Below are 12073 nucleotides of genomic sequence, written 5' to 3' on the forward strand. Positions count from 1 at the left end.
GGTGAAGAAATGTGACTCTAATGATGTGTTACTTACTCCATCTCAAGTGTTTATTGAGAATAGTCTGAGAGAGGAAATAAACAATAAGCAGCAGATCACTGGGTGAAAATGTCTTAATGATGCCAGAGGAAAATGGCCAGGAGTGCTTGGATCTGATCCGAAACAAACAGTAACACCAAAATTGGACAATATGTAATTGGAAAAACTTTGCCTGCTCTGATGAGACTCAATATCTGCTGCAGTATTAAGACGGTAATGTCTGAGTTAGGTGTAAATGTGAAAGCATGGATCCAGCCACAAATCACATGTGTTCAGTGACAAGGACACTGCAATGATTTGAGGAATACCTTCGTCCGGGCTGGACTTGCTTGACCGTGGTTCTGATGGACTGTGGCCACTGGCTTCCTGGACTGAGTCACATGGAGCTGGACTCAAGACATTTTCTGCAATTGACGCCGTTGTTATCCTCCCATACACTGAGCCAGAGTGCTATACATGTGCATGCCCACACAAAAAATAAAAAATAATTATTATCACAGTCATTCAAAACGTAGAGCGAGGTGATACAATATAAAGTTGGTAAGGGCCCAACCTTGACATGTCCATTCAGGGTGCACTCAGGGACCCCGTTGGGCTGCTTGTCTATGGGGGCGAGGCCAGGTGGAGGAGATGGTGTGTTCGGTGTATAACTTGGCACACCGGACAGCAGGATGCTGCTCAGGGTGGCCTGAGTGGCAGGATGCAGCATCAGCTGAGACGAGAAGCCTTAAGTTTCCAAAATATCAAAGTAATAAGAAAAATGTTACAGGGCTTTTTGTCATGTAATACATTACCTGAATTACCAAAAATTAAAATAAAGATTGAGACATTTGTAAGGATTTTACTCTTTCACGTCAAGCATGCATCAAGACACATAATTTGTGAATAAAAAATAAATAAATTAAATACAGATTTACCATAAGAGCTACTGGCAGTACTATATACAAACCTTGGGTGCTGGTGAGTGAACTTGGCCAGAGGGAGGGGGAAGGAGTGGGGTTACTGGGGCTTGGGGTCTGCAGAGGGCTCATGGAGGAGTTCAAGCTGTTCAGCACAGCGTTTGGGGCAGCAGAATTGGGGAGAGAGTGTGATGCTGTTGCACCCAGGAAGGCTAAAGGGTAACCAAAAGAAATTAGGAAAGAAAGGAGAAGACAGTATATGAATAGATCAGTGGTGGTCCTGTCAAAGTGCATTTTTTAAGCTAATCATAAGTTGCACTAAGAAAAAAAAAATCTTGGTCTTCCAGCTATTTAACTGGAATTCCATCAAACTGCCATCAACCCAACAGCAAATGAGAGCAAGAATTTCTTAAATTTCTACAAGGTCATGGATGCATAAGTACACGTCTAGTGTGTCCTCATACCCAATAAAACTATGGTATCGAGAACACCAACAATGTGGTGCTTGGTGTCTTAACCCAAACGCAGTGTATGAAAACAGAAAGAAGCAGGTCTGTGGCTTTAACAAGGGGCTACTTTGGCTCCAGGAATAAGGCCAGGGATTCTTCTGGCACACTGGTCTGTAATCTGAAGAAGAAAAGCATGTAGCAATTACTAAAGGCCAGGATGTGGCCGTCCACAGCTTCACCCGGGGCCCCTGAGTTTAAATGAAACAGCAAAAAAAGATTTCTACTGTACGGGCACTCTCCTGGCACACTGAGCTTTTTTGCAGCCAATCTTTAATCTCATTTTCTAGGGGGGACAATCCAATCATAAACTGAACACATGCTCATCAAAACTAACAGAAGATATGCTAAAACATTTGTGCTAGGTTTTCCAAAATTATAACAAAAATAAACCCATTATCTCAGAAAATTCTCAGCACAAATACATACTCAACATCTTGACTATCACATATGGTCCAAGTCAGTGGTAGGAGAAAATAAACACATTCCAGTAATGTAATGCAGATTTGCTGTGGTTACCATTTGATGACATACTGCATTTATATTTAAATTTCTAACAGATAACAGATCTACTGCCAGCTAGTGCTTACAGGAATGAGCCACTTCCTGTCAGCTTATCCTATCTGCCTTTCCGACTGCTTCTGATATATAAATCATGTCCTAAATTCCATGTTTTTTTTTTGTTTGTTTTTTAAACAGACTGAATCTCCAAATTTTTTTATGAGAAGAATGCAAAAATCTGATAACTGTGACTAAAGATTTGTTATACACTGCACGCACTCTTACAACCAATTGAAAGTCATCCATGGAAACAAAAATGTCCCCTAATCTCAACAGTTCTGGACTCTGTTGGGCTCAGATGTTGAGGTCAGCGCTGCAGACAAACTCCTACGCGATAAGAACCGTTCATCATCCTGTGATTCATAAACTCATAAATTATTCAAAGTGCTGCAACTACATGTGTACCGAGGTTATTTTCTGATGGTTGACTGATCAAAGATGCGCAGATTTGGACTTGCGTCCACACAGCTCCTGCTGTAAAGGTCATATAGAGATGCAGTGAGTCACCAGCTGTGATTTATGTAAAGGGGGATTGTGTTTTTCAATTCAGTAAACCAATGAAAATTCTAAAAGAGACTACTTTGTGTTACACGCTTGGGAATGACACTGATTCATGAAGATATTAGTTCTTCTATCATGATACAATTGAATCTGTTGCATTTTGTGCACGAAATAAAAAGGTAACATCTTATTCACCCTCCCCCAATCATAGAGAAAGATATTCTTTAGCATTATTTCTTAGCAAGTTAAACATTGTCATTACCAAGATTACTCAGCCCCAGGCCAGCTGAGGCCAGGATGTCCAGGCCAACAGGGCAGATGAGAGATGGGGATGGACCATTAGTGCCAGCATTCAGTGCCACAGGGGGTGAGGAAGACACCACTCCATTGCTCTCGAGACCCAAGAGGAATTTTCGGGCTTCGTACATGTTGACTGCATTCCTCTCCACACTCTTGACTATCACAGACTGGGAGAGATCGAGAGAGAAGGAAGAGGCGATGAGAAACCGGTGAAAACGGGAACAAGTGGGATGGACATGGAAATAAACAGGAAACTAGGAGGCAGAAGAGAAAAGCAAGAGGAGGAGCAAGGGAGAGATAGGGTAGGGAATGTTGGTACCATAGATAGGGAGTGAAAGGGAGGCTGAGGGAGAAGACAAACATAAAATGTGAGGAAGGAAGAGGGAATTAAGGGTAGATTAGAAGGATAAACATTGAGGCAGTGTGGGAGAGAGAAGGAGACGGGGGAGGAACGACAGTGAGAGAGACAGTGTTTCTTGATCAACATATCTGTCTGATATGAGAGAAGAAAATAAGAGACTGTAAAAAGAACAGAAAAACACAAAATTCACAATCAGATTTGGAATCATTGAAAGAAATGACTGGAAACCTTGCTTTATTCGATCTTACCAAACATCAAATATAAATCAAAGTGCTGACTTTTTGCATTTTGCCAAAATTGAGCTTCTGAATTTTTTTTTTTTTCAATCAGCGGTGAATATCCCTGACACACGTGCACACCCTCCTCTACAGGACTGCCAAAGTGATTGAAGCAGACAGGCTGTGGCACCCATTTGGACCGGCCTTTTGGATTATTTCTGTCACCTCATTAAAATGTTTAAGTGAAGGGTTCTTAAGAGGATCTGGGCTGGGTCGGTGTTTATACTGGCACTTCCACACCGGTCCCCGCAGGCCCGTCTGGTTTGGGCATTGAGCCCTGACTCAGGGTGGGACGTAGGCACCTTGATGAGCAGGTCAGGTTGAGGCCAAACAGTGAAATATGACTAGGAATACTACGTGTACAACAGCAGACTATTATAAACATTAGATCAATTGTATATACAAAAAAGGCGTGCCAAAGATTGAGTAACAGATTTCACTAATAGAAGCTACATTTAATTAAAGGTCATTGAGCTTAACTCCAAATTTCTACCTAATTTACCAAGAATGAAGCCACTTACTTTTTGTTATGCTTCAGCTTTTCCTACTAAAAAAAACAGAGTGGCCCTGTCCAGCAGATGAAACATGCATGGCAGGCTGTGCAGAGGAGAGACTGCGATTCCCCACTGTGGCAGATGCCGACTTGCCAAAACCCTTCACTGTGTTGGTACAGGGATCCAGTTTTTCCCTTTCTAAGTTTTAGCAGTGATGAAATATGACAAGGCAATCCATAATTTACTTCAATGTCATGCTGTCATTTGATGGAAAGTAACTGAAATGGAACAGTGGCTTATTTGTTTCTCGAGCAGTCGTTTTTTTCCCCTTCTCTGACGCTGCATTTGAACAAGTAGGACAGCAGCTGTCTTTTTCTATGGGAGAAAAGGACACATTTTCATTGAAACTTTAATGTTTACTGGATGTTTGGCTTTTTTTAATGTAGTCTATTATACATGTTGTGATTTCTTAAGATAAGACCACTGTGGAAACTGAGTGTAGTATATGCCAGATGCTTGAATCAATTATGAGACTGGCTGAAGGTTAAGGCATTCATCCACTTTGTTACTCGTTCAATTAGTTCAGGTTTGCAGTGGGTGGGGGGTGGGGGGGGTGTAGAGTGCATTGAAGCTGCCGCAGGGCAAGGCATGAGTTACACCCTGTACAGGTTGCCAGTCCATCACAACCCCACACGCTCACACGAATACCTACGGCCACCTTAGAAAAACAAGTTAATTTAACAAGCGTGTCTTTGAACTGTGCACGGAAACCAGAGCACCTGGAGGAAACCCACGCAGGCACTGCGAGAACACGCAAACTCCACACAAAGAGTCCAACAAACCGGGAGATCGAAACTCAGAACGTTCTTGCTATAATTTTTTATCATTGCTGTAACATGCTGGCACTGTGTAACATTTATTCATGTAAGCAAGTGGTTCTTTTCTGTGTGCTTCATTTTCAGAATCTACATCTACTCTGTGTGCAACTATATGAGCAGCAAACAGCTGGGATGGAATATTTCCTCTCTTTAGTTAAGTAAATACATTACTCTTATTTGGTTATTTTGCCTGGTAGGAGCTCTGTAACGGTCAATACCAGTGCACAGCTAGTGTTACAGAGGAGGACACTCAACACTGTGTCTGTACGCTGCCTCCTAAAGTAATCATTACTCTGTCAAGTACATATTACAGTCCCAAGTGTAAAATGCATAAAGAAGAAAAATTAGCTCCTTTTAAAAACAAAAAGAACCCCCCAAACCTATTTTTTCTTTGAGAAGAAGAAAAATTGAGAAGTATAAAACCTGGTAACTAAAAGTTGACAGCAGAATAAATACACTGTAATAACACGGGGCACTTTCTTTAGTCTACGATGTTCATAATATTATAGAAATGTGGTCCAGTTTCCTATGGGTGCCTGTTTTAGTCCTCAAAAAATGAGCATTTCTTGTACTTTATCCAGCCACTGATCACTTTTTAGCCAGTGTCTTGTTATGCTCTTTTTACATGCAACAGTCAAAACTGTGAAGGGATATATTTAAGGAGCTGCTGTGGTTCAGTTCATCTCCTAATTGGAAGGTTGCTCCCGATGCAGCCGTCAGAGTGTGAATGTGATAGAAAGCACATAGAATAACTTGCTTGTATGAATGTGTGTGTAAATATATCCTCTAGAAATATGATTTTTAATGCCACTGGAAATGTTGAAGCATGATCCTGGATACACAATCTCTCCTAGTTAAAAAAAAGGAAACAAATAACTATTTAATTTAAACAACACTAGGAGCTTCTCATTTAAGCTTATAATAAAAATGATGTGTTTGCATGCAAACATTTGCTAACTGCCACTACATTCGAAGTAAATCTGATAATAACAATATTCTTGATTTTGATGTGGGTCTTTGTTTATTTTGAAAGCACATCTAGAAAAGTGGACTGTGAGCTAAATGGACTAAAGCCAGCTTAATAAGCCATAGATGATGCAGCATTTGGAACTGTTTCTATGTTCTTTATGGTGCGATAACACTATACTGTTAATATGACTATAGAGGATACAAAGAGTCATCCCCCCCCCCAAAAAAAAACCAAACAAAACAAAAATGGCTCATCGCGATCAATTTAAAAAACACAATGTACACACAATATGCATCCTCTAAAAAACCAAAGAATGGGTTTAAACCCATTCTTTGGATTTGCTGCCATGAAACCACAGAGATTAACCACATGATGATGCTCAAGGCAAGATCAGGGGTTTACTAAGGTCATTAGGTTTCAGCACTTTGTGACAATCCATTGAAACAGTTAAAATATTTTGGTTTGGATAGAAGTAGCTGTAGCTTAAAGACTAAATTGCCTTTCTCAAAGCCAAGTCAGTACCAGTGCCTGAAATCCCAACTTTCCGTGCCGTGTGAGTGTGGGCTTGAAGTCATACCTTGCTGGGCTGTTTTGGCTTTGGTTTGATACTGATGAAGACATCCAGCTGCTCCATTAGCGCTGTGATACACTGGGGCTCCACCTCAATATCCTCTTTAATGTCAAACATTAATACCAGAGGCAAACAGCCCTGTGGAGCAAAGACAAAATAAATACATATTTGTAATAAACGTTCATTTTCTTATGTCAGCTGCACACCAATCTCTTTGAAAAGCTTTCAAGTTTGCACTGGTGCTCCAGTAATATAAGCCGTTTCTCAATAGTAGTATACCATTTGTAGAGCAAGTTGGTCATACCAATAAATACAAGATTCAGTGCTGGATTCATCCCACACTGAGTTTGGGAAATTCCGCCAACAGCAATCTGTTTTGCATGATCACCACCACAAGCACCACAGACATCTATATTTTGGGCTGAGAGCTGGACAGTGCTCCTATTGTGAGTGGGTGTAATTAGCAGCAGAGAGCAGAGCCAGACTGGCTCTGACGGGGCTTGAGATTGGAGCTATAATCTATAGTCTGGCTATGAGAAGCCAAATCACACAGTTCACTACCGCGAGGAGGCCTCTCCCACTCCTGTATGCCTATTCTGCATCTAGTTTACAGCACCTCACCTAGCCCTTTTTATGCCCTTTGTTCATTTCTACGATCCTCTCCCACTCATTGCTTTTTGTTTCTCCTCTCTTCTCCATCTCATCTCTTATTAATCTTTTTTTTTTTTTTTTTTAATTCTTTACTCTTCACCAGTGTAAGACACTTAAGAAGCTCCTTCTTGTGTGTCCCATTTCAATTCCAAAAGAAAGTCATGTTTGGTCACTGAAACAACTCTGGCATTTGCTAAATGTCTTTGGGGCCAACTGGGAGACCGCAGACAAAGAGAAGGCAGCTCTTGCAGAATTACTGCCCCACATTATGGATGTCCAAACAGAAAGCCAAAGCTGTTTACAGCTGAGATGTCATATACACACCAGCTCAGCCGAAGCCAACAGTAATTAAACAGCCATCACTTTTACACATATCTGAAACAGACCTCTGATTATACTCCTAAGTAATTTAAGATTCGGGTAGCCTCAGCGGTCATGGGAAACAAGACAAGAATGACCGCTGAGCATTTTAACCAAGTGAAATTTAAATATGAAGTGCTATCTTTGGTCCAAACTTTAACGTAATCTTTGAATTACAGTCAGGTTGATATCCAGTCCACTAGAATCTACCACAGAAAGCAGGTCAACCCATTACCATGAGGATCTTCTTCTTTTTTTAAGGCATAGAAAGGACATAAAGAAGTCAAGCCAAACTAATTGTGTCCATCTTACATGCAGGTATGTAGCAGCTATGAACCATGTGTGCTAACCTTGAGTCGGTTACAGATTCTTGTTTATCTGACAGACATTTCAGCAGCTCGACTAGAGCCAAGCAAATCTCTCCCAAGGCTATTCAAAACCCTCAAGGCAATCGTGGTTTACTTCCTAACTCACATCTGAAAACCCATGCATCATTCACACATACCATGATGATACTGATGAAACAGTGGCATCCATTCTAGCTACCACACAGTATGTGGAATCTGTACATGTAAGAATATAACGCAAATGCCATCTCTTAACCACAAAAACAAAGTTGGAAGGGGCTGGCTTAGCAGTTTAGCATTCTTTTTTTCAGTTGTCAATAAATTAAACACACACTGAAGATGAATACCATGAGGTACTGCCGTGCCAAGCACACAGATTCGATGGTGCCCTGAATGTAGACTGTAGATTTCTTCTGGGGGCTGTTGGGATCAGGGAAGTGGATCTGAGCTCCCGTCCTTTGGGTGATGTGCTTGATGTTGCTGCCATTGCGTCCCTTCATGAAGAGGTGGTGCTGCGGTGCGATGTCCAGGTGGGTGGTCAATGAGATAGTGCTAGCCAGGCTACCGGCCAGGTGCTCCAGTAGCAGAGCTGTACCTCTCTGAACAGGGATTACAAAAGAAAACATATTTTAGCATATTTTATCTCACAGGATAATCACCAATTAGATTTAAAAGTAAAAACACAAAAAACAAACCATTTTTCACAGGATTCTCTGCAGTCGTGTGCAAAAATAAGCAAATCCCATGCTTTACACAATAACAAAGAGTTTTGCCCCACTCTTCTTTACAGTGCTTTTTCAGTTCACAGCTTGCAGATATTCTTTAACTCACAGCCTTCTTAAAAGGTCCTGCCACAGCATGTCAGACATTCTGATATAGATTTTTTGGTGTACTTGGAATAACTGCTCTGTTGCGCGACCCAATTTCAGCCAAGCTTTAGCCGTTGGACAGATGGCCTCACATTTGACCCTAGAATACTCTGCTGTACAGGGGAGTTCATGGTTGACTCGATGACTGCAATGTGCCCAGTTCCTGTAGCTGCAAAACCAGCCCAAATCGTCACCCCTCCACCACAATCCTTGACAGACGGTATGGCGTGTTTGTGTCGACCAGCCGGTTTTGATCAAACGTGGCGCTCTGCATTTTAGTTAGACATGTCCACTTTGGAGATCACGTCTCATCTGTCCAAAGAACATTCTTCCAGAAGTCTTGTTGTTTGTTCAGATGAAATGCTGCAAACCTAAGCTGCACTGCCATGTTTTCTTTAAAGAGAAAAGGCTTTCTCTTGGCAAGCCTCCCAAATAAGCCATACTTGTTCAGCGTTTTTCCTAATTGGACTGTCATGAACTTTAACATGCTAACTGAGGCACGTCGTCTCAGATGTAGCTCTTGGGTATTTTGCAATTTCTTTGAGCATTGTACAGGACATTGTCCCGTGAAAACTCTTCGCATGACTGCTAAGACAACTGAAAAACAGCAAAATGTTCCCTGCTGTAAATTGTTATGCATGATAGCCATCTGATCATTCTTTGAGATTTAGCTCTTTTAATGGATTTCATCTTAGTCTTCCTATGAATGGCTCCTCTTTCTACTTGAGTCCTCCTGAAATTGCACCCAAAATGCTGTCTTGACTTTCCTTTGTAGTTGCCAATCCAGCCCTCCCTATTTCTCATGCAGGAAAGGTGAGGCGCGCACACACACACACACACACACACACACACACACACACACACACACACACACACACACACACACACAGGTGGCATCATTGGAACATCTGTGTTTAAACAAATATGGTAGTTACAAATTAAGGGCACGGAGTCACATAAGATTTAGATCAGAGACAACCTGTGAAATTATACAGAGCAATTCATAGGTTATACTAATACTTCAATAATGTACATTTCATAGTGTTGGCATCCACAGTCTCAATGAACCAAGCAGCCAACTTGTTCAACTTGTTCAGCATGTGTTAATGTGTTGATGTTAAGCACCACTTGGATTTTGAGTGTGCCTTGGTGCTATTAGCTTATTTACAGAAACATTTGTGTATATTAAGTGCAGTCATTACAAAAAAAAAACAAAAAAACAACTATTCTGTCTATGATAGCAAGTTATCAAATTACTGTTTAGTATTCAATCCATAATACAAAGACACTTAGCGAAGCCATGAATCCTCTCATGAGGAACCGCAAATAAATGTTTGACTGTGGCCTTTGATAACTTCTAAATAAACGCAAATCCATTCATCGATTTAACTTTTCAGGCAGGAATATTAAATAATGCATCTCATTTTGGATGCATACTCGTTGCAAGAGAACAATATTTTTGCCAAGAATACAAGACTATAACTAGCAATTTGCATTTTTTAAATATGAATATAAAACAGTGCATATTAAATAAAGTAAAGATGTGATGAATTGTTAGTCTTGAAAAGAAAAAAGATAAGCGAACAAGAGGCTAAAACAATATTTCATTTTAAGCAGTATCCAGGCCAGATTACAAAGTAATTGTTTCACAGAGCAGTAAAGCAAAGCTGGTGCTTTCTCAGAGAAAGCACCAGTGTTTTCTATATAACCAATGAAAATTATTGCTTTTTTTTTTTTTTTTAAACTGTGCTGGCCATCTTAACAGTCTCATTCTTTGCAGTCTCTGCAAGCCATCACTTGGCCTTGTAAAGTATGTCATTTCCCCTCTTCTACAGGAATCTGCACACTGTGGCCAACATAAGACAACAATCCATAGAGCACCTTTAAGAATTGCCAAAACCACTAAGGGTCTCACGCCACCACACAACATAGCATACAGCTTTCATCTGGCATTCTTCCCAGTCCTGACTGACCCCTCAGACCTACCGCAAACTCAGGGGCAATGTTTCTGCATATGAACACATGTGCTGTACATAGGAACACACAAATGCACACAAGCATACAAATCCAAATAAAAGTGCACTGGCACTGATGAATAAATGAACGCAGAAATGCACATATGCAAAACGCAACTGTTGGCAAACTAAAATTAACTCCACGTTGTTAACTAAAGCTTGGTAGTGGGGTGGGGGAATGGTGGCTATGATTTGTTTGGCAGAGATTTATGAGAAACCTTCCTGGCACTATCCTAAGCCAGATGCCTGTTGAGGAAATACATCTCTGTATGTTTATATATAGGAAACATACAGTATGATTACGAACATACACAAGCAGCAGAAAAAAACTGCAAGAAACTCAGAGACTAATTTAAAGTACAGTTTCATTTGAGGGGAGCTTGTGGACTTGCTGATACAGTAGTGGGACACAGTCTCCCCTGCAGTGGAGAGCTAAACTAGCAGCCGTCCAGTTTGAGTGACCAAAAATCTCTCAGCACTCTCTTGCCCCTGTGGTGCCGAATGTAATGAAGCAGTTTATATGAGAAAAGTGAGGCATGCCGAAAGTGTTGGTGGGCCTTAACGCGTGGCTCAGGAAACCCTTTTTTTGGGCGCGTGGTTCAACATGTAAATGGATTCGCTAAAATATTACAGAACTGAAATGACTGAGAAGGAGTACAGAGGTCAGAGTTCAAGCATATTTTACAGGACACACAAGGGCTGTTTGGCCTTTCCATAATTTTGCCACAAAGTAAAAAGGTGACGTTACAGAGTTTAAATTATTAATACAGCTGGTGCAGTATTAGGAAATGCTTAAAACAGACTAATGAGTCAACAGCTAAATATTCACTGGTTCCTGGCTATAAAATGTAAGCATTTGCTGGTTTCATGCATTTCATGTTTTACAATGTCGTACTTTTTTATCGCTTTAGTCTGTGGAAAGTTGTAATGTGCATTTTTTACTCCATAATTTTCTTATTAATTAATAACAAAAAGCCTTGACCATCTGTTTCACACAACCCTCAAATGCCACAGACCATTCGTCACTTCTAAACCGTGAGATCCTTCTTACCTTGAGTGCGTTGGCATTATTCTGTGAGCCGCGAACAACACCTGTGGCTCTATAGAGACGTGTCGGGGGCTTGAAGGAGACTGTGAGGTTGTAGGTCTGCGAGATGTGCTGCACAGTGGGCGAGCTGGGGTCAGACTGCATGATTGCAGGGAGCTCGAAAGACAGCACAAGAGGTAGCAGCTCCTGTAACGTGACGGGACAGGTGGAAGGAGGAGGAGGACAGAGGAAGGGAAGGTATTAACAGTAAGCGACAACCATCGTCTTTGAACATGTGGAAGCATAGTGATGGCGGCTGAAATGCTGCAGAGTGTTGGAGCTTATTATTAAACTGTTATGGCTTCTGTAGGAAAAAATATAAAACATGTGGAACCAGATTTTTTTCCCCCCTCTTCAAAAAAAATTATGACAGAAAGAACATAACA

The 12073-nt window shown here is 41.0% G+C and overlaps 1 protein-coding gene across 2 annotated transcripts in view; it reads right to left on the reverse strand.

Moving 5' to 3' along the window:
- The window catches only part of bicc1a (BicC family RNA binding protein 1a), a 60233-nt gene that overhangs the window by 9185 nt on the left and 38975 nt on the right, over positions 1 to 12073 (reverse strand). For both annotated transcript variants that reach the window (XM_082557446.1, XM_082557447.1), the window contains 7 exons: positions 11652 to 11834; positions 8064 to 8315; positions 6365 to 6496; positions 2769 to 2973; positions 989 to 1150; positions 593 to 765; positions 348 to 489 (listed from right to left, as the gene is read on the reverse strand). In XM_082557446.1, coding sequence (XP_082413572.1) covers positions 348 to 489; positions 593 to 765; positions 989 to 1150; positions 2769 to 2973; positions 6365 to 6496; positions 8064 to 8315; positions 11652 to 11834 — 1249 coding nt within the window. The remainder of the gene's footprint in view (positions 1 to 347; positions 490 to 592; positions 766 to 988; positions 1151 to 2768; positions 2974 to 6364; positions 6497 to 8063; positions 8316 to 11651; positions 11835 to 12073) is intronic.

Source organism: Aulonocara stuartgranti (assembly GCF_965226115.1).
Source record: "Aulonocara stuartgranti genome assembly, chromosome: 13".
NCBI classification, from domain to species: domain Eukaryota; kingdom Metazoa; phylum Chordata; class Actinopteri; order Cichliformes; family Cichlidae; genus Aulonocara; species Aulonocara stuartgranti.